This window comes from Pituophis catenifer, unplaced genomic scaffold (assembly GCF_029215685.1).
Source record: "Pituophis catenifer annectens isolate HBS135680 unplaced genomic scaffold, rPitCat1.0.hap2 SCAF_18, whole genome shotgun sequence".
In the NCBI taxonomy this organism is placed as follows: Eukaryota; Metazoa; Chordata; class Lepidosauria; order Squamata; family Colubridae; genus Pituophis; species Pituophis catenifer.
In genome coordinates, this window is record NW_027256898.1 from 241,405 (window position 1) to 266,001 (window position 24,597).

A 24,597-nucleotide genomic window follows, 5' to 3' on the forward strand; every position below is an offset into this window, starting at 1 on the left:
ACCTGATAGTAGAACAGATGCCTTTATTGGCCAAGTGTGATTGGACACACAAGGAGTTCGTCTTTGGTCCATACGCTCTCACTGTCCATAACAAGGAGAATAGAATACATTCATCCAGAATAAAAAGATTTTCAACACTTAGTGATAGTCAAAGGATACTAATAAGCTATCAAATCGTACTAGGAAACAAATAAAGACAATGTAAATTGAAAGATAAGTGGGAAGAGATCGATACTAGTAAGCAAGGGAAGAATAATAGTAATACAGTCTCCGTACATTATTTGACGGTGTTGTGGGAATTAATTGTTAAGCAGAGTGATGGGGAAAAAACTGTCGGGGGGGGGGGGGTGCATGGTGCAGACACATACATGGCACTTTAGTGCTACCTGGTATGTAACTGGAGAAGGACCACTTAGAACTACTCCTGGATGGCTGGAGAGAGCCCCCAGTTGGAGAAAGAACCACCGACATCTTACATAAAATCCCGAGTTCTAATTCTGCCTTGGACACAAAGCCAGCTGGAGGACCTGGAGCCAGTCCCACCCTCTCAGCCTGAGTTTGAAAGAGATTCAGGCAGACCTTTCTGAAAAAAGTGCCTAGAAACCCTCAGGGACTGACAGTGTTGGAAGGGATCTTGGAGGTCTTCTAGTCCAACCCCCTGCTCAAACAGGAGACCCTATAGACCCGTGATGGCGAACTTACGGCATGCGTGCCACAGGTGGGACATGGAGCCATATCTTGGGCACGTAAGCGTTGCCCTGGCTCAGCTCCAGCGCCCATGTGCGTGCCGGCCAACTGATTTTCAGGCCTTCCTGCCCCACCGGAAGTAAGGAAACGGGCTGTTTCTGGCCTCCAGGGGGGTGGGGAAGGCTGTTTTCGCCCTCCCCAGGCTCCTAGAAAGCCTCTGGAGCCTGGGGAGGGCAAAAAAACGGGCCTACTGGGCCCACCGTGCCATGGCGTGCCAAAAGCAGAGGGAGTGCGTGTGGGTCGCACGCTCATGCGGGAGGGATGCATTGAATTATGGGTGGGAGCACGCACATGCGTAACCCCACCCCCCCCGCACTCTCCCCGCTTTTGGCACGCGATGGCAAAAAGGTTAGCCACCTCTGCTATAGACCATTTCAGACAAGTGGCTGCCCAGTCTCTTCTTGAAGACCTCCAGTGATGGAGCACCTACAACTTCTGGAGGGCAGCCCTTCCACTGATTAATTGTTCTCACTTTGGTCCAAGTCATGGGCCAAGACTAATTTGAAGGCACCTCCTGAAATATCTACCTATCAAAATTGAGTAGAGGGGTTTCCTCAGAGGGAGGGGCTGGGGGGGTACCCTCTGGAGAGGACGAGTGCAAAGAATACGGAGCCGATGGACTCAAAACACAGCTGTTTATCTTGGGGTAAGGCGGGGGCTGCAGGTCAGGGGCCAAGAGTCCAGATTTGCCCCCGGCCTCTCTGAGGCAGCTGGGCAAGACACGGTCAAAAGTTCTGGAGACCTTTGAAGTGACGCCAACGATCCCGATTGCGCAGGCAGCACCCGCCGGGAATGCCAATATCCAAATTTTGCAAAAGGGAAGGGTTTAGACATCCATGGACTCGACAGGTTGGAAGGTCAAGGCTTGCCAAGTTCAGGAGATCTCAGGCCGCTGGAGGTGTGGAGAAGCAGAGAAGCCATCCTTCTTCCCGCCTAGCTCTTCAGGTGTTCTGGACCAAAAGACAAAGGCAGGAGGTCCTCCAATGTCTTCTGGATGTATGTGCCGTCCATCCTGGTCAAATAGATCTCCCACTCTTGACCGAACTGAAAAAATGAAATCCACAAGTGTCATAAATCTTAGATGGTCCTCAACTTACGACCACGATTGAGGCTAAAATTTCCATTGCTAAGCAGGACAGCTTTTAAGTGAGTTTTGCCCCATTTTATGACCTTCCTTGCCACAGTCGTTAAATTAGTAACACGGTTGTTAAGTGAAGCTGTCTTCTCCACTGGCATCAGATGTTCGCAAAAAAAGTGATCCCGTGATCACATGGGATGCTGCGATCATCATAAATATGAACCAGTTGCCAAGCGCCCAAATTTTGACCCCGTGACCCCGGGGATGCCGCAATGGTCGTACGCCTGAAGAACTTTTCCACTGCTGCTGTAACTTTGAACGGTCACTAAACAAATGGCTGTAACTCGAGGCCTGCCTGTGGTTTGTGCCCGGTTACAAAGTGGTTTCTCTAACCCAAATTCCAGAGAGAAAGTCGCAGCGGTGAAAGAGCGGGCTACCCAAAAAGCCACTTCCCCTTCCTCCCCCCCGTTGGCAAGGCTGACTCCTCTGCACAAACCCCGCAACCACAACCACACTCGAGAGCAGGAAATATCCAGAATTGCACGTTACACACGGGAGACATGATGATAAGACGGACGTGTTTAGGAGAAGGGAAGCCAATTCCTGCACCACTGAACGTTTCTGCTGGCTTGCCTCAAGAATGAATCATCCGTTGCTCAAGAGGAAAGGGTAGAAAACGTAGGCTTTTTGAAATAAAATGCAACTTAGTCATCCCGGGCATTTGTCAGCAGCTAAGCCTTTTGACCACCGTTTGAAAACGGTAAACCTAACACACCTTTGAAGCATTTTACTCTTTGCAAAAATCCTGCTCAATGGCTGACTCAAGATCAGTCAGCCATTTTTTAAATTGCTGTAGAAGCCAAGCAGATGCCTCAAGAGAGTCTGACGTTACGGTCACTATGCCAACGGCTGCAAGTGGAGAACTGCGCGGAGTTCCCAGATGGGATGAACAGGATACAATGAGGAAAAGAAAAAACTTCTGGGAAACATATTATAAACGCTTGCATTTCTGGATGAAAGAAAATTGAGCCTATCATTTAATAATTTTAATAATTTTAAATTTTTTCTGTCTTTGTGCTTTTAATCAGGCTGTACACCGCCCTGAGTCCTTCGGGAGAAGGGCGGTATAGAAATAAAATAAAATAAAATAATAAAATAATAAAATAAAATAAAATAAAATAATAAAATAAAATAAAATATAAAATAAAATAATAAAATAAAATAATAAAATAAAATAAAATAAAATATAAAATAAAATAAAATAAAATAAAATAAATAAATAGCAGTTTGTATTTTTTAGGTAAAGCATTTTACCTCGCGGAGGAACTGCCTGCAAGCTCCACATGGAATGGCGTAAAACTCTTGGCTATTGCTGTTAAAAAAGAAGAAGAGGGAAATATACAATTATCTCACTGAATTTTGGAAGGGAAGGCATCCAAAATTACGTGAGAGGAGGCCTGCGCTGGCATGTTTTACCCTCTTCGCTTGAACTAATCCAGTTTTTGGCTTGGAAAATGAACTGAATGGGCATGAAGCGGAGTGACTAGGGTTTGCAGGACCCTCTGAGTGCCCCCCGCCCCCCCCCCCCCCCACAAGAGATGCCCTGAGCCCTCCTGGGACTGAGCCCCGCTCAGCGGAGGAGGCTTCCTGCTCCAATCGCTTCCAAAGAGAAATGGACTACAGGGTGGCTTTTCAATCTACCCCCGGCCAAGATGGGGGAAGGAACCATTTTTTTCCAGATATCAACAATCTCCTCCCAATCTTCAGCCTGTCTCCAGCTGGAAATTCAGGGTCAGCCTAGCTGAAAACGTCTCCTGCTCGTGCCCTACGAAGGCCTTCCTTTCGCTCCCCACGGCTAAAAGGGAAGGAGGATGAATCCCACCTACCAACTGATGGCCATGGCTCGGAATTTTGTGTGACCTTCAGACACCGCCTTCTGGATGGCCGTCCGCTCGGCACAGACGCTCAGCGGGAAAGATGCATTTTCAACATTGCAACCTGGAAAGGGGCGAAAAGTACCATCAAGGATGTTTTAAAACAGACCACGGAAACGGTCGCTAAGGCCGGGTCCTGGGTTCAGGCAGCAACCATGCTGGCTGGGGAATCCTGGGAGTTGAAGTCCACCTACCTGCAAGCTGCTCAGGGTGAGAAACACTTTGACTTGCAGCCCTCCAGGCCACATCTCCCAGCATCCCTTGCCAGCCAGAGCTCCTGCTGTAACTGCTGGTGCCCCCCAAATCTTCCCTGATGCCACCTTGGCATCTTGGGCATAAAGAGGGGAGTGGGTACAGTTGACTCACCAGCCTCTGCCGTCTGGGCAAAATGATGATGGTGAACCCAGGGGTTTGGGGGGGGGGGCAGGGGTTCAGCTTGGCTGCCACTGTTCTGCTTGCCACCCTCACTCCTCTGGGCCAGGAGGGGAGGGTCCAGGCAGGGCAAGGTGGTCCAAGGGGCGCTGCTCCCGGCTTCCTTACCCGTGAAGATCTTCCCCTCTGAGGTCAGGAGTGCCGCTCCCACGGGGGTACTTGCTGTAGGGGCAGTAGGCGAACCTCTTGGCTTCTTGACAGGCGACCAAAAGGAGCTGAACTCCCTCCGGCTCGAGGCCGGCCCTGGGACTGCCTCCCTGCTCGTGCGCCATGGCCAGGAGCTCTCCCTACCCTCGATGGCACCAGGGGAAGGAAAGGAGACAGAGGCGGTGAGTTTTCCTCTCCCTCCAGTGGGGCCTGAGCATCAGAGATGACGGTGCCTCCTTGGGAAACGGTCCCCCCTTTGTGTGCCAGCTGGGAGCTTCCAACTTCGGCACAGGAGCCCTTCTGTGCCACCCAAAAAAGTTTCCAGCTTTGATTGGGAACCTTTCTGGAGGGAGACTGGCCGCTCTCTGCGCCCGCCCTCGCTGGGAGGAAAGTCACCTCTCGTTTGCCTCGCCAAGGCGGTAGGTGGTCATTGTCCTCGGCTGCCTTCTCACCCCCCTCCTCCCCCCCTCCCCCGGTCAGCCTCCTGGCCCTTCTCAGCTCCCAACCTCAATTCTGGCTGCTGGAGGAGGATAAAAGGGCCTCAAGTAGCCAAGCTTTGCCAACTCAGCTGTAGCAAGAGACCAGCGGCCGTGCCAGAGCTGCCGTCCTTCTCCGGATGCCCAGGAGAGCTGGTGAAACCTGTCTAGGGATTCCCTGCAAGGAGAGTCACATGCCCGGCTGGTGGGGGAAGCGAAGCAGTGGGGCGTGGAAATCACGGCACCGCTGTGGGAAGGGAGGTGGGAGGAGGGGAGAGAGGAGCGGTCTTTGCCGCTTCCCAGCAGCTCCGGCTAACAGGAGCCGGTGAGGGCAACTGGCTGTGACCGGCGGTGCACAGGGAGAGAGAAGCCGGGCCACCCAGGTGCCCTGATCTCCTGCACAGCCTGTCTCTGCCCAGGCTACTTCCGGGGAGGCGCCAGGCTGGCACCTGGGAAGGGACCGGCTGGGCAGGAGAAGACCAAGCCGGTTCTGCTTTGGAGATTCTGGTGGAAAGCTGGAAGAGCCGAGAGCTTTTCAGAATATTTCTAGGGCAGTTTGCTGTTCCTTGAGTTAATAAATACAAAAGCAGCTTAGCGATCTAGCAATCCCTGGCGGACTTTATCTGAAATTCTAGGCTTCCTCATTAGCATTTTAAGAAAGGGGATATTAGCATGCCAATACCCTCATCAATGCAAAGTTCCAGGTAACCATCGCCACCCTGGGAGACACACAGTTCTCCGGAGACAGAGGCTCCTTTCTCTGTCTCAGACCTTCTTCCTTGCTCTCCGTCACGCGTGGATAGAAATGCATTTTTCTCAATGACATATTCTTACTCGCTATTTGCTGGACCTGGAGGAATCAGACACACACCCTACGCTGCCCTCCCGCAGGAGGCTGGCTTGGCTCCAGGAGGTTTTTCTATACCCCTCCATTGAAAAATTGGACCCTCCTCCCCCCACAGATTTTTCCTGGATCTCTTCAGGGCAAATTTGCTCAAGGGTACTTTGGCTCCAAGGAGCCCAGGGCTGTGGTGCCCAGTTTGCCTGGCTAAGGGTCACTAGAGGGGCCCCATTCGGCTCACCTCTCATTTCTCCCTGGGCTCTGCCCAAGTCAGGCTGAAGGGCGGACCCCTGATCTCTTTCCTAGTGATGGTTCAGTCGATTCCAGAATTGGAACAAGTGACTGTTTAACTGCTCCTGCAATGAATCTTTTCTTCCCTACAAGGAAAACTTTTCCTGCAAAACTTGGCATAAAGTGAAAGGGAGGGGAAAAAAAGGCTGCCGGAGAGATGCTTGGCCAAAAACGAAGGAAAATTTTATTTGATCACGCTGACCTTCCCCTTCTCCATCTTTGCTTCCATCCGCAAAGAGTTTCTGCAGTCTGCTGTTATTTCACTTCTCCCAGCCGGGAGAGGCCAATGGCCCGGGGAACAGACCTTACTGAGGACTGGAATGGTGAGATATCCCCAACTGTCACAACTGAGAATTTCAGCCCCTTTTCTTTCCCTGATTTCAGACGGGAGGGAAGAACAATGAAGCGAGTGGCACTTCGGAAGGGCTGAGTTCACAAGCCCATCATGCCCGGCAGAGAAAGAAATACCCTCGTTTGAATCCCTGAGGATTGAACCCAGCCCCTTCCTCAATCCTCTTTCTGCTCTGAAAGGCTTGGGATGCCTTCATCCACCACCCCCACCCCCCACCCCCACCTACACAACACATACCTGTTTCCCAAGGCTGAGATCTGAGGGGCCCCTTCTCCTCTGCTGCAGGGTCTGGTTGGCCTGGGGGCACCCCTCAAGACGTGGGTGGTGGGTGGGGGGGCGAGTTCTTTAGTGCCCTGCGGCCACTGATGCCGATCCTGCTTCCCTTCTCAGAAGAGGGTGTGGTTGGCCCCTCGGTCCACCCTCCGCGTCTGCCCGTCATCATTTCTAAGCAAGGAGGCCGGGACTTCCTTCCCCTCCCTGCTTGCTTCACGCCAACCAAAGCCCTGTGCAACAGAAAGAGGGGCTGCTGCCAACCTTGGAGGGGCTTCGCACGACTCCACGAAACAGTCCTTGCATCCCCATCTCCCCCCCCTCCCCCCCCCCACGGTCACGTGAATTGCCACTCACGGCCTTCTGACGAGCAAAGTCAATGCGGGAAGCCAGATCCACTTAAGGCCTGCAGAGATTCGCCTGACAAACTATGGAGAAAAAGGCTGCAAAATCAGGCATGACTCTCACACGCGCCTCCTCGCTTAGCAGGAGAAATTCTGATCCCGGGCTGGCCCTGAAGTCCAGCACTACCTGTAGGCGAGAGAGAGAGACTCAAGGCGCCCTCACACACCGACACCCAAGGGGTGGTGGAGAGGCGGGGGGGGGGGAGTCCGGAACAAGGAGGACCTTCCAGGCGAGGAGAGGGAGGGACCCTTCAGCTTGGAGAAATGGCGGGGTGGGGGGGGAGCTGAGAGAGGAGAAGGGGAATAACAGAATAAGAGAGCTGGAAGGGACCTTGGAGGTCTTCTAGTCCCACCCCCTGCTCAAACGGGAGACCCAGTCAAATGGCTGTCCAGTCTCTTCTGTCCAGAAGACCTCCCGTGTTAGAGCTCCCACAGCTTCTGGAGGCAGCCTGTTTCACTGGTCATTTGTTCTCGCTGTCAGGAAATGTCTCCCTAGTTCTAGGTTGGTTTTCTGGACGTCCAATCCTGCCTGGAGTGGAGGAATGGGCAGGGGCAGCCTTTTCTCCCTCAAACCCCTGGGAAACTCCCTGGACTGAAGACAAAGGCGTGAGGACAGCCACTAACCTGGCCGGTTCTCCAAGGGGACTGGAAGCAGCCGTGGAGTAGATGTACCAAGGGCTCCAGGGTTCTTGGGTGGGGGGCATCAAACCCTGGTTGAGGAGGCGAGAAACAGGCCAGAGGCATCGGATTGGCCTCTGTGGAAGGCAGCCGTTCCTTCTTCCTCTCTCATCCACCCCAACCATCCGCCTGCCTCCCTCTTCCCAAGGTGACTACCCAAGGTGTAAGGTGCTTTGGGGTCCCTGGCTGTGGGATTCTGGGGGTTCAAATTAAGGAGGGTCAGAAACCAGGAGGAGGAGGAGGAGGAGGAGGAGGAGGAGGAGGAGGAGGAGGAGGAGGAGGAGGAGGAGGAGGAGGAGGAAAGGCCGTTTCCGTTGATCAACACATTACAAACCAGCTCGAACCTGCTGCTGAAGACAGTCAGAGCTTCTTGCTTTGTTTTAAATGTTGCAGTCAGTAAGCAGGGATTTTGTTTTGCGCGTCCTCGGAGTGACAGGTGAAACAGGAGCTCTGGGATGCAGAGGGGCCACGAGAGGGCGCGCTGGAGGGCTCTGAGGCAGAGAGAGAGAGAGCTGGAGATGAAAGCAACTCAGGAAAAAAAAAGATTTTAAGGAGAGTTGTTGGCTTTCTGCCCTTTTAAAGGCAAGTGAGATTAGCTGTGAAGGGCCACTTCAGAGGGTCTTCCTTCCTTCCTTCCTTCCTTCCTTCCTTTTTGCTCTGGGGATCCTTGACCTAAATCAAGCCCTGATTGGGTCTGTTTAGTCAAGATCTCTCTCTCTCTCTCCCTCTCCCTCTCCCTCTCTTGTTGTAGGATGAAAAAATAGCCGAGGGAATGATGCGAAGACTACCTTGAGCTCCTGGTGAAAAGCCCAGCTCTAAGTCTTACCAGAAAAGACTTAGAGCAGTCATCAATTTCAGATGACAGATGTCAATCAATAGTCCTATGAATTATACGTGGAGCCATCTTGGTGGGCGTTGCCTAGAAGGTCCTTCAGAGCTACCCAGAAGATCCCATCACGAGGGACCTTTTGCAGGCTTTCTCCGACTCGGAGCACGTCTGGTCTCGAGGGAGGGCTGGGCCCATCCCTTTTCAGGCTGTGCACCATTGGTTCTGCTGCCTGGCGGCAGATGCTCCGTTCTCCATGCCAAGCAGGGATAGTGGGGCCTCCGGGATGTCACAGAACCACCAAGCCTGCCGAGAAACCTGAGCCTGGCCCTGAATGGAGGGCACAGCCCAAGAAGGAAGCTGAGAAGGCCAGAAGGAAGAGGCCAGGCAGGCGCAGGTGCCCTGAAGGACCTCGAGGACAGTGGACCATTGACGGTGCTCCTGGGATGGAGGTTGTTATGGCAACGGAAAGAAGAGCCAGGGCGGAGAAGAGGGGGACGGTTTGGGGCATCCCTCTCTTCTTCAACAGAGGCTTTCAGAAGGAAAGTGGGATGAGACCTCGCAGTCCAGGACTTCTGCTTTCGCTCCTGTTCTCCTCGTTGACCGGTGAGTGGCTCACACACTTCTTCCCCCTTTACAAAACCATCACTTGGCCTTTTGGCCTTTTGGGGGGGCTGGGTTTGACCCTGCAAAAGGAAAGGGCCTTTCCTTTTGGACTTAGGGATTCCCCCCCCCACCTCTTTTGTATAGCTAATAAGGTTTATTTCATAAATGAGGTGTAATCACTGGGTGATTAGCCCAAGTCTCTACCCTTGTTTTTTTTTTTTTTTTCCTTCTTCTTTAAACAATTGGAAATTTACTGCTGTTACCTACAGCCAGGGGTGGGAAAAATGGTTGTGATTCATCTTCCCCATATTCCTAAATCAAGATAAATAGAGATTTAATGGGCAATTTCAGGCAGTTAAATATGGTCTTTACTGAGGTTATTATCTCTCTGTATTTATAGTCCTAATAAAACCTTTTTAAAGGTCTGTTTATATCATATCAGGAGTACATTACGAAAAACACTGTGCAGTATCTTCAGAAAGTCGCATGTTAAAATGTGCCCCTCTTCTTTCTTTATTAACATGGGGAGATACAGTGAATTAAAAAAAAAATCATTCTGAATTTCCTTTTGGGAGGAAATTCTCACTTCTTCAGAATGGAAGTCAGGGCAGAGGGAGATGGAGGGAGGCCGAAGGGACCAAGGGAAATGGAGAATTCTGTCCATCCGTATGTAAACCTGTAAAAAGTCAGCCAAGAACCGAGGGCTTCAGACGTACCTTCTCTTACAGCAGCTCCATGGTTTGGCTCAGAAACCGGGGCAGCCGAACAGGATTTTGGGGGAGACCCCCACACGGGATCCCCTTCTGCAGTGATGGAGGCAGACAGGAATGGCCAGGTAGGAATCCACCGACATCTGGAGACTTGAGCCGACGGAGATGACCGGCCTGTATCGTGAATTACAAAAAAAAGGGAACGTTTTGTTTCCTCATTTGGACCACAAATGTTGTCGAAGAAAAAGGAAGCTGTCTCCCCATCTAAATTAAGAAAAAGGCATTTTCCTTCAGCTTTCCTTTGGGTCCCCACCGGACTCCCCCCAAATGGAATCAATGGGGAAACCCACTTTAGATTTAATGCTCGCTTTCTTTCTGCCCTGAGTTGTTTGAAGTGGGGGTGTGCAAATCTTGGGTGGGAGAGAAAATGTGTCCATCTTCTTTTGCTACCTGGCATCCTTCAATTGAAATGGATTCCTAGTTCAATCCTAGCTTTAATAAAAATGGGATAATGAATGACGTTACAGATCAATGATGAATTATTTAATGAAGAATAGACCTCCAGGGGGCGTTTAGTTAATTCTGAACCTCCCACCCACCCAGGAAAGAAGCTTTGGAGTGGTGTCGTTTCCCGGAAAAGACCAAGAGGAACTAATAATAAAAGCAACATCCTGGCAGGGAGCAAGACATAACCCTGCAGACAATTGCCTTAATTGTTTGTGAGAAGACTGTAATTAAGCCCAGGGAAGTGCGGGAAGGTAGCTGGTAATTAAAGGGCACAAGCATCTTGAGGTCGCAAAGTTGTAAAGACAGCTAGAAACAGCTCGGAATGAATAAATAGATGTGTGTGTATCTCCTGGGCAAGAAATCTTATGAGTAGCAAAAAAAGTTGCTGTGTTTGGGGGGGGGGGGGAGAGGGAAAGAAGGGAAGGAGAGAAGTAAAAGAAAGAAATAAAGAAATAAGGAAGGAAGGAAAGAAAGAAAAAGAAAGGAAGGAAGGAAGGAAGGAAGGAAGGAAGGAAGGAAAGAAAAGAAAGAAGAAAAAGAAAAGAAAAGAAAAAGAAAAGAAAAGAAAAGAAAAGAATAGAAAAGAAAAAAAAGAAAAGAAAGAAAAGAAAAGAAAAGAAAAGAAAAGAAAGATGCTTTAGGTAGAAGAAAAGATTTAATTCAATATCCCTACCGTGTGAACCCCATGGATTTAATTCAGCCTCCAACTGGGTTGTATAAATTGACTGATTTGCCGTTGGGGTCAACCAGATCACAGCATCCTTTTTAAAAGGGTCAGAGAACAGCAGAAGTGACCAGTGCATTAAAACCGCCAAAATAAAAGCGTATTCCATTTTAACCTGAAAAGGCTACGGTAGCATCAATCTCAGCTGGAAGATTTCTACAATGAAAAGCCCAGCACATAAAAACGCGTAGAGGTTGCCTGTTTTTGTTTTTTTAAACAGCTGAACTTTCCTTCAGAGTAGATAGAAAATAATTTTGCTAAATGGAAGATGGTGGAGTGAATTGGTACAAAAGTTTCAAATCTGCCGAACTGAGTCCGGAAGCGCCAGAAATGGGCTGGATCAGGGGAATAACCCGCATGGCAGGAATGGCATGAGTTGGGGGAGGTGGGCTCAGGGGCTAGGGCCGGCTTGAACTCCTCGGGGGCTGGGAATTTTGGGGCCTGCAACATCTGTCCCATCGCCTTAAGAGGTGGACAGTTCTGGGACTGTGGACCATCTCCCTCTCCCTGCAGACCGAGGGGACGGACTCCCCCCCGCATCATCGGGGGCTACGTTATGGCCCCCCACTCCTCCAAGTACTTGGTGTCTCTGAAGAGGAAGAGCGGCTTCCACTTCTGCGGGGGGGCGCTGGTCAGCCGCAGCTGGGTCTTGACCGCTGCCCACTGCAAGACCCGGGTAAGAAGGAGGCATCCCGGCCAATGTACAGCTGGTCCTCGACTTACAACCACAATTGAGCCCAACATTTCTGTTGCTCAGCGAGACATTTGTTAAAGTGAGTTTGGCTGGCTGGGGAATTCTGGGAATTAAAGTCCACCCATCTTAAAATTGCCAAGATTGGGAAACACAGACGAACAGCAGATTAATTCACAAAGCCATGTTCACGATTAAATCTTAAAAAAAACCCTCTCACTGGTTATTGGTTATTGGTTACCTCCTCCCTTCCCTCCTCCTCCGGCCCACCGTCTTGCAGAATAAACCAGATGCTCATCGTGGCCGGAGAATATTCACTCTCCACTTTTGAGGGTACTGAGCAGATCTTCCGGCCGGCCCGCATGGTGGTTCCATCCGGGACTACAGCGCCTCTTCGAAAACGCGGACATCATGTTGATTAAGGTGACCCCAACCTCTTGGGCTGGGGGCTCGGTGACCGATTGGGAAGGGGGGCAGAGAGGGAGCCAATGCTTCAGTGGGGAATTCTCGAAGGAGGGGAAAGTGGGCGTTTCAGGTGATCTCAGCCTGGCAGACCTCTTTTCTGACCCCCTGCAATGCCCCCCAAAGCTGGCACGGTCCCTTGGGGGAAACAAATGGGGGTGCTTCCTTGTGCCTCAACCCCCCTCAAGGTCTCTGTGCTCTCGTCCACCAGCTGAGCCGGCCAGTGAACTACAGCCCCTTCGTCTCCCATCGTGCCAGTCCCTCGCCAAGGGGCGAAGGTTCGGGCCGGCCGCTTCTGCCAGGTCTCCGGGTGGGGGCTACACTACTCACGTTGGGGGCAGGACTTCAGACACCCTGCGCAGCGTCCACCTGCCCCTCGTCTCCACCTGCAAGTGCAACAGCTCCGCTTCGTACGCCGGTTACATCACCAAGAACATGATTTGTGCCGGATTTGGCCGGGGAGGAAAAGACGCCTGCCAGGTAGAGAAGGTTTTGGGTTGGGGGCCAGAAAGCGTCCAGACCATCCAAGGACTGTTGGCCTGAACCCTTTTTGCGGAGGGGGAGGGGGGGAAGAAGGATTCCTTGGAGAGTCTGTGGGGTTGTTGACGAATTTCCTGACTCCTCTCTCTCTCTCTCTCTCTCTCTCTCTCCCCCCCCAAAAGGGTGACTCCGGGGGTCCTCTGGTGTGCAAAGGGCGCGTGTTTGGCATAGTTTCCTGGGGTCACAGTTGCGCCAGCCCCGGGTATCCCCGGCGTCTACACAGCCGTGGCCAATTTCCAGAAGTGGATCTACAAGACGATTTTTCCAGGGATAAGGGCTGCTTTTGGGGTGGGGTCTGCCCTCTAGAGCTCCTTTGCATGGGGTGGGAGGGACTGAACGGCCTTGCAGTTTGTTTGTTTTTCCTACGAGAAGGACAAAAAGGGCCCCGTTCTCCTTCTGTCTTGGATTAATTTGGGGTTCAGTCCTGTGAATCTCAAGGGGGAAGCTGGTGGCTGCCCAGGGGAGCTGGAATTGCCCTGCCAGAAATGCCTGCCCTCGGTCAAATCATCTGGGCCAGCTGCCAAGTGCCCATCAGCCCCTCCCCCACCCCCGCCCTTTCCGTGTTCTCTTCTGCAGAAGCCCAGGGAAGACCTTGGCCTGAGCCCCCTCCGGCCTCCTCTCAGGCTGAGCTCTGCAACGACGGGCAACAACTTTAAGAAACTTACTGTAGGTTGTACGTACAGCACGACTGAATGCTGTACAGGCCCAAAAATAAAACACATCTGCAAAAAAATGAGAGGATGTGCCACATGGATAAATCCTGATGTTACTGGAAGCTTCTCCCAGCTTTTTTGAAGCTGAACACCCAACAGTGATGCCATTTGTCAAGTTGGAAAGAAAAGGCTTGCCAGACAACACACACACACACACACACACACACACGCTCTTAATCTGTACTCTGAGACCCAGCTGGGTTTCTGTTTCCCTAACCCTAACCCTAACCCTAACCCTAACCCTTTCCCTTCCCTTTCCTCCTCTCCCTCCCCTCCCTCCCTCCTTCCTTCCTCCCCTCCCCTCCCCCCTCCATATTCCCCTAACCTTTTCCTCCTGATCCCCCTCTATTTCCTCCCTCCCTCCCTCCCTGCCTGCCCTTTCCCTTCCTTCCTTCCCTCAATTTTCCTGTATTTCCTTTTTATTTGGGGTGCAAACAATGACCCAGACTATTCTTTATTTTTACAACCAGTTCCTGCGGAGAGGTGGATTGTGTGACTCTCAATCTCTGTGGCCGCAAGGGACCCGCAAAGGGAGAGAGGGAGGGAGGGACTTGCTGCCTTCCTTTTAGCAGAATCCACATTGCCGGGGGAGGGACGGGATGTGACAGTGATGCAGTCATTACGAAAATCCAGTAATTTATGGCAACCTGGAGAACTGGGTTGCTAAGAGACGGAGCCCAGCTCATCTGGGGGCAAGGGAGGCAGATTGCAAGGCCCGAATCCTCCTGCCACGCAAGGGATCGGGGTTGGGGGGGCTCCAGTTTGGATGTGCGCACATACACGTGTCAGGGCTAATCAAGACGTCACACCGAAACATCATTTGTTGAGCTAACTAAGTGAACCACAACTGGCTGGATTCACACACATTTCCGTAAGTGAAACAGTCTGGCAGAATGGTTAGCCCCACACATGACATAACCCAGGCCTCCAAACACTGACACCACAAAATCTGAAGTCCACCCTTTCTCTCATTACCAAATTGCATCCATGTTAGCAATGTTGCTTAAGATGAACGTAACTGAAGAGAAACCATCACCAGCTCTATATAACAGAATAACAGAGCTGGAAGGGACCCTGGAGGTCTTCTAGTCCAACCCCAACCCCCACCCACCCACCCACCCGGTTCAGGCAGGAAACCCTATACCGTTTCAGACAAAAAGCTGCCCAATCTCTATGTTGGGGTTTCTCTACAGCCTCCTCTAAAGCAAAATTGGGGGGATGTGGGGTTAGCCTAAGTTGTATCAGCTCATTCCATTAAGCAGCGGCCTTCCCTGATCATAGTTTCAGGGTTTTGCTGATCAATTCTCCTCGTGGGTGGATTACAGTTCTTAGGGGACCTATCTGGGGATCAGAAATAAGAAGCTATGCACTCCAGACGTATGGGATATGATATCCCAACAAGGATCTCGAAGAAGCTGGTTCTAGCCCAAACGGGGCAGAATTGCAGCACCCTGGAGAGCTCCTGTGGGAAGCTGTTCCTTCAGCACCTTTCTGCCACCAACCGGCTCCTTAAGGAGGTTGGCCAGGCAGGCGACCCCCCTTAGAGCCCCCACCTCCCCTCGCTGAGAACTGAAGTACCCCCTCCCCCACCTACCCCATTCCTGAAGCCCCTCAATTCCTGGGCGGCTGAGAACCCCAGAAGATCCACCTCCAGAGATGGGTCTGGATTACAAAGAGTGGACTCCAATTCACACAGGAATGGGCCACGCCAATACCCATCTCACCCTCTGTGGCTGAGAGAGAGGAACAATGGTAGTCCCCTGGCATTTTATTTTCCCACAATGCTTTGAGGGGAGCCCTCCTCCAGGGCCTCTTGGGAGATTGAAAGGCTTGGATGGAGTTGGAGCAGCCACCCACCCCCCTTTCGTCCTGGCTGCCAACTCCCAGGTGACAAGGGGCCCCTTTAGTCCATTCCCGCATCTCCCCATCCAAAGAGCCCACTCCTCCATCAGCCAGATGGACTGGGAAGGGGAAGGGAAAGGGGATGGGGTTGGAGAAGAATGTCCCTTCCCTTGGGGATTGAGGAAGACGAGCCGCAGCAGCTCACTTCAAAAATAGCACAAATCTCTCCCAGGTTTTCTCCCCCTCAAACTCCTCCTCTTTAGCACTTGGGGTGGTATTCTCTCCCCCCACAAACACCCCCTTAAAAGCAGCCTCTCCTTTATGTCTCCATTTTATGTATACTGCGTACTATTTGCATTTATCTCTTTAAAGCAACCGCATTCAACAATTTTCAAAGGATGGACAATTGCCAGAATTCCTTATGCTGCAATTTACAAAAAAGGGGAAAAAAAATCTGAATCTGAAATTCGGAAAGATGACGGCACAATTCAGATGGGAAACCTCTCCTCTTGAAGACTCTTGAAGACTGGAATGAGTCTTCCTCTGGGGCAAACCCTCCCCCCAAAACCCCCCACCATGCTTCTGTGGCCAGATCCCCGACAGGACTTATCTTGGTTATGGGGGCAGACAGCCTTGCCTTCTCACACAGATCCTTCCCAAGGAAGCTTGGGATTAGGGATGCCCTCTGCTGAGCTGTATTTCCCATCACAGCCCCCCACAACAGCCCAGCAGAGAGGGGGCTTTGCCTGGGTTCAGATCCTCCAATCTGATCAACCCATCCATTAATCCTCCCCAGGTAACCTGGGAGCAGATGCGCCCCTCTCTCCCTGAAGCTCTCCTTTTCAGCTTCTAGGATTCACACAAGCCACCAGCTCCTTCCCTCCTGAGGAAGAGGAGGAGGGATGGTAAAGAAGGAAGGTTTCCAGGGAAACAACGTCATGGCAACCATCCATAAAGAAGTACCAAATCTGTCAGATTCAATCTCTTTCACTTACATGCTTTTGAGAAGATACAAAATTTGTTTTTTCTTTTCTTTTCTTTCTTTTTTATTTTTCTTTCTCTCTCTCTTTCTCTTTCCTTCTCTCTCTCTCTCCTTCCTTCCTTCCTTCTTTCTTTTTTAGTGAAAATCTTCATTGGACACCCCCCACCTCCACGTTGCCCACCAAAGAGTTTGTGCCATCTTCCACTTTCTCCTAACTGAATTCACAGAGAATTGAAAGAAAAAAACAAAAACAGCCCCACCACTATTTTCAGCTTTAAAGGAGGAAAAAATGCTGTAGAGCTGGCACCTCTACAGCTTAAAACTTCTGAGAGGAAACATTAAGCAGCTACTTAAATCACTGATGCTCGGCCTGGGTGCTGAATTAATTCAATATAATTTCCGAGCATACACGATACACTGGACTATAACTCCACCTGGAAGAATTGGCTGGTTTGGGGGGTGGTTGTTGTTGTTGTTTTTGGAACCCACCAAGCCACAAAAAAAGGTTGGGGTTGAGATAGATATATATCTCAAGCCCCCCCCCCCGGAATCACCATTTCATTCCGCTCTCCGATTTTAGGGAAGCCCCCCAACCCGCCGCCGGCCCCGGTCGCTCTTCCGGCTCTTCCATCGTCTCCCTGTCATTCCGGAGCTGCCCCGCGGCCCCTTTTGCGCAGGAGGCGCAATCCGGCCCTTCCGGGAAGGGAGGGAGGGAGGGGGAGCTCTGGAAGGCCGGGGCGCGCCCGGGGCGGGGGGATGGGGATGGGGGGGAGGCGCCGGGCTGGGAGGCGGAGCGGGAGCAGCCTGCGAGGCTCGCCGCTTCTCCTTCCTCCGCCGCGGCTGCCGCTCGGGCGATCGATCGCAGCGGCGGCGCCGAGCCGGGGCAGGCGGCCGGGGGGCTGCCGCGTGGGGGGGCTGCCGCCCATGGCGGGGGCGCTTGCTGCCCTGGCGGCGGAGCAAGTGGGTGCTGGTGAGGCCGGAGGAGCGCAAGCGGCCGGGGAAAGGCTGGGCGCCGCGGCTGAGCTGCGCCTCGCTGCTGGCCGACCTGCTGGGCTCCTGGCCGGAGCTGTGGGCGCCGGGGGCGCTGGGCGGGCTCTTCCGCCGCCGGCGCCGGACGGCCCAGCTCAACGCCGAGGAGCCCACCTTCCGCGTCTGCTACCTGGGCAACGCGGCCACCCTGCAGGCCAAGGGCGAGGGCTGCGCCGAGGCGGCGGTGGAGAAGCTGTGGGCGCGCAGCCAGGCCGGCCCAGCGCGGCGCCCGCATGCAGCTCAGCCTGGGCCCGCAGGGTCTCCACCTGCGCCCGGCCGCCGCCGAGAAGGAGAGCCGCCGCCCGGGCCACGCCTACCTGCTGCACCGCATCACCTTCTGCGGGGCCGACCGGCGCCACCCGCGCGTCCTGGGCCTGGGTCTACCGGCACCAGGTGAAGAACAAGGCGGTGGCGCTGCGCTGCCACGCCGTGCTGCTCTCCCGGGCCGAGAAGGCGCAGGCGGCGGCCCGGCTGCTCTTCCAGACCTCGGCCGCTGCCTTCAACGAGTTCAAGCGGCTGCAGCGGAGGAGCGGACCTCGCGGCGGCTCCAGCGGCAGCTGCTGGGGGAGGCGGTGGTCCCGCTGGCGCCCCTCCGCAGGCTGCTCAACGCCAAGTGCCCCTACCGGCCGCCCCCGGAGCGCGGCCGCAACGCCCCCCGGCTCAGCTCCATCCAGGAGGAGCAGGAGGAGGAGGAGGAGGAGGAGAAGAGAAGAGCAAGGAAGAGCCGCCGGCCTTGTGCACCCCCACCAGGGCGACCCACGACTGGCTGGCCACCCGCACCGTCCTCTGTGCCATCAGCAGCTTCGGCCCGGCTGGCCCGGCCCTCTGGGCTGACCACACAGCCCTTCCCGATGCCAAGATGGCCAGGGGCCTGGAGCGCCCGGAGATTCAGACTTTGGTGCGGGAATTCCAGTTCTGCAGCTTGCGGGGTGCACTGCCCGGGGGGGACACGGCCCTCCTGGACACCTTAGCCCGGAGCCCCCTTGCCTGTCCCACTAGGAGGGCCGAAGCCATAATTTTTAAACAAAAATTCCTGGAGATTTGGGCAGGAGAGACAAGTGGGGGGTGGGGCCCCTTCCATGTTGTTCCTGAACCATCACGCAATCCTTGTCAACGGTGTTCCATCATCCGGTGTCACATTATCGCAGCCTGACTTTTTCGGCTGGACGGGGGGGGGGGGGGGAGAACAACCAAAGCTTTGCATCCTTTTCTGTGGATTTTGGAGACTGGCAGAAGGAAGGAAGCGCCTGTGAGCTGGTGCTCAGCAGGATGTGGGGCGTCTTGGTACATTGCGGGGTGGGGAAGGGAGACGCTTTTTGACATATTTGGTGGCCTTGAGGAGGGAAGGAGTGTTTGTACTTGCTGAACTGCAAAAAATGGGGGGAGGGGGAGGGAGGGAGAAATGCCTTTAAATAAAATCTCTTTGGGTATCTATAGAGGTTTATTTAGTACATAAAACACATTTTGCCTGTGTTTATCTTGGTTCTCACCAGTTTGGAGGTCAAAATTGTGCAGTGTACGGGAAGAGGATTTAAGAGAGGTGGCACGGGGGTTCCTCTCTTGTCTCAAAGCCAAGAAAATTGGTTCCGAATTCAGGAATAGCCCCCCAAAATTGATGGAGCTTGTGAGGCCCCACTGATTTCTGTAGGTCAGCGTGGCTTTGGCATGGCTTGGTCTCTCAGAGTTATGGGGCAGAACAGAGGGTGGACTGGAAGAGGGGTGGGGTGTTTCCCTGGTGGCTTTCAGAAGGTTTCACATTGCAAAGGTTCTGGATGCAGTCCTCCAAAATACTTGCTTCTCCGGTGGAAGAAAAAAACGGGCCACCAAGAGCTTGCCTGTGTTCAGCCGGTAAATTGAATTATTACTGAAAGTCTGGCTGTGCCTGTGCTGCCCATTCCCCTTGGCATGGATCCATTCCCTGGGACAGCAAGTCCTTTTTATGGTGGGCACATCCTTGGATAAGAAGCTGCGAGGGACTGAGGATGACTGAATGTGTGTGATTAAGTTTCTAGTCCTCGTGGTTTTAAAACCACATAGGCTCTGATGAAAATCAGGAATAAAGAAGGCAAGGGATGAGTCAGTTGGCAGCCGGTTCTCTCCTGGCACAGAAGCTCTCCTGCCAGCTTCCCCACCCATCACCCTATGTGTAACAGAATAGCAAAGTTGGAAGGGACCTTGGAGGTCTTCTAGTCCAACCCCCTGCTCAAGCAGGAATGCATTTCAGACAATATCAGCAAGCCATATCCCTCCAGGACATTGGCCAAGGCCCTTTTGCCCCCTTCCTTCTGCCCAAAAAACAGGGCAGGTTGCTGCCTCGCTTGGTAGGGTCTCCCTGGAACTGCTGTACCCTGGCATGGAGCCCCCCCCCCCCGGGGCTTGGCATCACCAATAGAGTTTTACCACAGTTGGGCTGCCCAACTGACAAAGATGGGGAGGGAGTGGGGGTAAACGCAGGACTGGACCTTTATACAACCCGAACCTCCGTTTTGCACTGAAGGGTTCCTTATTCTTTTCTGGGGTGAATGACGGGGTGCTGCCATTTGATCGACAGCTGGTTATGCAACTGGGCTATTTTTCCTCAAGTCTCTTTAAAACCAGAAAGAAATTCCAGTACTGCCAAAGGCCACCCTGTTTTCCTGCTATGACGGATCTTAGCAGGAATTTTACATATAAACAATCTCAGTTTTCAGTACCTTTGATTTCTGACGCTCTCTGGTTCTTTAGGGAGTGAGGTCAGAACTCCAGATCTTTTCTTCTTTTCAGTATGCTAGCAGGGACAGACGGAATCTTGCTACCTACAATAAAACAACAACAACAAAGGAGGAATTAAATACCAAAATCAGATATCCTGAAACGTCAAACTGTAGTTTTGGTTAATTTTGGGAGAATATTTGTAGTTATATAGCAGGGGTCTCCAAACCTGGCCACTTTAAAATGTGTGGACCTCAACTCCCAGAATTCCCCAGCCAGCCATGGAGACCCCCTGCGATACAGCATCAAAGTATAAATAAAAGAAATTGGGAAGGAAACCAGCTTGGTTTAAACCCTGAATTCTGAAAGTGATGAGTTATTTATAAAAATAATAATAATAATAAAAATGGGATAAAAAAATTTAAAATTTAAAAAAAACAAATGGTAAGTGATCAGCTGAGTGATGTAGTGGAAGTTTTCAGAAACCCAGAAACCCAAATGGGACGATCCCGTTCAGCAAAATTGCACATCCTGAGTTTCGGTTAAATAGGGGAATGTCTCAACTCTCCATGCGGACTTAAACGTGTTTCTTGAGAAAGTTTAATTTCAGGTTTGTTTGTTTGTTTGTTCAAGTCCAGTTTGTTGAGTCGAGAATCTTGGCCTTAATGGTAGAATTCGAACACAGGCTTGCGTGGGGCGATTAAAACTCGGGAAAAGAACCCACACTTTTTGGGCCACCTGTGACAATTTCTGGTAGAGGAGAAACAAATCAAAGGACCCCCAAATAATGGTCAGAAAGAGATGCATAGGTAGGGGGTTGGACTAGAAGACCTCCAAGGTCCCTTCCATTATTCCGTTTTGTTCTGCTTGGGGAGTACTGGGTTTTAAATGGGTTAAGACTAAAAGTCCCATTATCCCCAGCTGTGATGGAAGAGACCAGTAAGGGGGGAAAGGGTTGCATTTAACAATGATGGAAGAGAATGACGAAAAAAAACCCTCGTTTTGCTTCCCAAACCTGGCTAATGAGGAGCCCTTAGGAAGCCTCCGTGTTTCGGAAGCATCTTGGAGAATCAACACAGGGGTGCCTTTCATTGCTTTTAGTCCAGGAAAGACGGAAATTCTCTTCTGTGTCTCAGAATCGAAAGCTGCCCTTCAAAGAAAGACCAGCATCTCAACGATGCTTAAGCCCGATCACAGAGTGGCACCGCCAGTCAGTGCCCAGTCACTACCACTCGGCCCTCCTCCTATAGCTTCGCTTTCCTTAAAAAATGAAATGGGAAGCCAAGATGTTGCAGAAGCAAGTGCCAGGATCCCATTTATTCCCACAGAGGACTTGCAGGGAAGGAAAATGAGTTTGGGACTTGAAAAAGAGTGAAAGGAAGCCCCACATTTCAAGGATTTCAACCAAAGGAACCCCTCCTTAAAATACCATTAGATCTGTCTCCCTGTGGCTTGCAGAAATGAGAGCTGGGTACACCTGGGGTGGGGGGCGCAGGGGGTGGAAGTGGAGAGTGGAAGTTCCACTCCCAGGAAGTGGGGCCCTTGGAGAAGACACAGTCAGGACTAGCAACTTGGAAGGACAGGCTGAATATTTCTCCGCAACGAAAACAAATCCTGTCATTTCACACAAACATCCAACCCCAGCAAGATGCTGTTTCCCGCGCCTGCTCACATATCGTCCTTTTGTTAATTCTGCTGTTATATAAAATCGGACGTGCAGAGATAGAGAGATGCTTTGGTAGATGAAAGGGTGGCATTATTTTTAGATCTTCTCTCCACTGCCATGGCAATTCATTTCTGGAAAAATCTTGACAGATGAAGCAGGTGGAGGGAGGGCGAAGAGGAGAGAGATAGAGGGTGGCCATGGCAACCGGCTTACTTTGATTTTAATTTTTTAAAAAATCGGGCCAGCCGGTTCATTGGCGCAGCACCGTTCCTGCAGCCTTCTGCCAAAAATCAGATTTTGTGTCCCTTTTCATCGGCCTCCACTGACCCACCCCCAACTTTGAAATGCAAGGATTTTAGGCAAGCTGCCTTTTTTTTTTCAAAAGGAAAAAACATTGAACTTTTCTTCCCAAAACGTTTATTGGGGGGGGGGGAATAGAAATCTTGCTATCAGTGGCTCAAGCAATTCCATTCCTCCCATCCTCCCTTTTTGATTCAACTTCTACACGTTTGCCAGTTCTATTATTCTTCTTTTTTTTTTTTATCCCTGTGCTGCCAAATGCTTCCTGGCACCCTGGCAAAATGTTGATGAAAGAGCCAATCTTGATGCTACTGTTGTGCTAAGGTGCTTTCTGGCATTATGTGATTGTTTTGTCTTCTGGGGATGAATTTTATCTGTCCCCTCCCCCCCCCCCGTCCCCCAAGAAAACCTCCCAAGTTGCCAGTGGATTCTGGAACAGCTCTTGGTTCCGCATTGGTTTGATCGCTGCAGATCTCTGCAACAGATCCAAAGCAATCAGGAGACCGTCATAATCAGCTCAGCTAACCCAGCTACTAAAGCTTCAATTAAGACAAGGCACCCCATTTACTGGCTGGGGGTCACCCAGAACCGCTTTAGGGTGCTGGCATTTCCGGATGCTGGGAGGGCCAGGGCAGCTGCAAGGGGTCCTTGGTGTACTCTGAGCTTGGTGCTTTTCTCTCCAATGTTTCATGATCCAAAATAGATGACATCATCAGTGCTAGAAGGGGGGGGGAAGGACTGTGGTGGTCCTTGGTGCTCTCTGAGCTTGGTTCTTTTCTTGCAGATGTTTCATTACCCAATTAGCTAACATCAACAGTGCTAGAAGGGTTTGCTCTCTGTCACCACCTAGTTGGGTCATGAAAGGTCTGCAAGAAAACCAGCAAGCCCAGAGAGCACCAAAGACCCCTCATTTCAACCCTCAGCTACAAATACTCTCTTTTATTGGTGTAACTACATCATGCAAACCTAAAGCCTTTCCTTTCATAGCTTGCTGAGGATATAATTCTGCGATTTGGGGGCTGCCCCCTTTCCAGGTCTCCCAAGGGGCTTTGGAGTGATGCAAACACAGTGTAGAAGCCAGAGCCCCCCCCCTCCAGCAGCATTGGGTGGAGGGGGGTGGGTTTGGCCCCTAGGGGCCAGTCAGGATCCCCCAATGTGACTGGCGTCCCAAGGATGATTCTTCCTTGCTTTGCATGTGAGACGGACAGTGGGACTCTTCTCCCTCCCTCACCTTTCCCTCCCCAAGTCTCTAAGCGACATGGAGGTGCTTGTTCAAGACCCCAAAGGGACCCCTGAACTCTCCCCATACCTGAAACACCACCACCATGGGCAAGGGATGGGGGGAAGGTTACACTTCCCACAGCAACTTCGCAGGGTTGTTGTGGTGAGGAAAAGAGGAGGAGGATTAGATGACGTTCGCCACCTTGGGTTACTTATCATAATAAAGGTGGGATGGATAGACAGATGGATGGGTGGGTGGGTGGGTGGGTGGGTGGATAAATAGACAGACAGATAATATAGAGGATACATGATATACATGGTACATGTACATGATAGATGATATAGTTGATAGTTTAGATGATATAGATGAGATGATATAGAGATGATATAGATGATAGATGATATAGATGATAGATAATATATAGAGATAATAGATGATATAGATGATAGATAGATGATTTAGAGGATAGATGATATATAGATATACATGATAGATGATACAGATGATAGATGATAGATAATATATAGATAGATAATAGATGATATAGATGATAGATGATTTAGAGGATAGATGATATATAGATATACATGATAGATGATATAGTTGAGATAGATAGATACATGATATAGATGAGATGATATAGATGAGAGATATAAATGATATCGAGATGATATAGATGATAGATAGAAGATGGATGGATGAATAATGATTGATAGATAGATATACAGATAGATAGATGAGATAGTTGAGATAGATAGATGATATAAATGAGATGATATAGATGAGAGATGATAGATGAGATAGATGATATAGATAATATTTATTTATTTATTTTATTAAATTTCTATACCGCCCTTCTCCCGAAGGACTCAGGGCGGTATACAGCCAGAAATAAAACCATGACAATATAAAAATTAAAAGCAATTTAAAACAATTAAATAAATTGGCCGAAAACTCTAATAACAACCCATTAAAATAGTAAAATATTATTATCTATTATTATAATAGATGATATATAGATGATTGATAGAGATGATAGGAAGATAGATAGAAAAATAGATATAGGTACACACACTTGTAATTATACTCTATAGTTCATGAAATCACCCCCCACTGAAGCTGAGACAGAGGCCAATGGGCGCCCCTGGGCGGGAAAGACCCTCCCCCAGCCTGGCCTACCCAGCAGGGCTGTTGGGAAGCGAGGGGGTGCTTTTTCCACGGGGGGGGGACTTCCACTCCGACCTCCCCCCCCCTTAGTCTCGTGAACCGACGTCGCCTCTTTTCTTATTCTTTGCCCTCCAAATTCCCTCAGGGAGAGGGCCAGAGCGACGCCAGCTAGCGCATGCGCGCAGGAACGGAGCCCGGTTGTCGTCTATGGCGAGGCGGGGGGGTCTCTCTCTCTCTCCCTCGCGTCTTGTTCCGGTCAAGACCGGAAG

At 51.2% G+C, this 24,597-nt stretch overlaps 2 protein-coding genes and 1 pseudogene across 2 annotated transcripts; 2 read left to right on the forward strand and 1 right to left on the reverse strand.

The window, feature by feature from the left end:
• Positions 1 to 1,087: 1,087 nt before the first annotated feature.
• Positions 1,088 to 24,519, reverse strand: CDA (cytidine deaminase). The gene is given in 10 exon segments (XM_070956027.1): positions 1,088 to 1,791; positions 3,140 to 3,197; positions 3,712 to 3,823; positions 4,300 to 4,345; positions 4,347 to 4,483; positions 6,536 to 6,801; positions 6,926 to 6,996; positions 9,799 to 9,966; positions 19,976 to 20,077; positions 24,341 to 24,519. Coding segments are annotated over 5 exon segments (444 nt in total). The 5' UTR covers positions 4,464 to 4,483; positions 6,536 to 6,801; positions 6,926 to 6,996; positions 9,799 to 9,966; positions 19,976 to 20,077; positions 24,341 to 24,519; the 3' UTR covers positions 1,088 to 1,680.
• LOC139326134 (trypsin-3-like) lies at positions 4,488 to 13,022 on the forward strand (annotated as a pseudogene).
• FAM43B (family with sequence similarity 43 member B) lies at positions 14,794 to 18,281 on the forward strand. Its single transcript, XM_070956268.1, is given in 8 exon segments — positions 14,794 to 14,946; positions 16,834 to 17,499; positions 17,501 to 17,653; positions 17,655 to 17,813; positions 17,816 to 17,981; positions 17,984 to 18,237; positions 18,239 to 18,250; positions 18,252 to 18,281. Coding segments are annotated over 8 exon segments (1,593 nt in total).
• Positions 24,520 to 24,597: the final 78 nt, after the last annotated feature.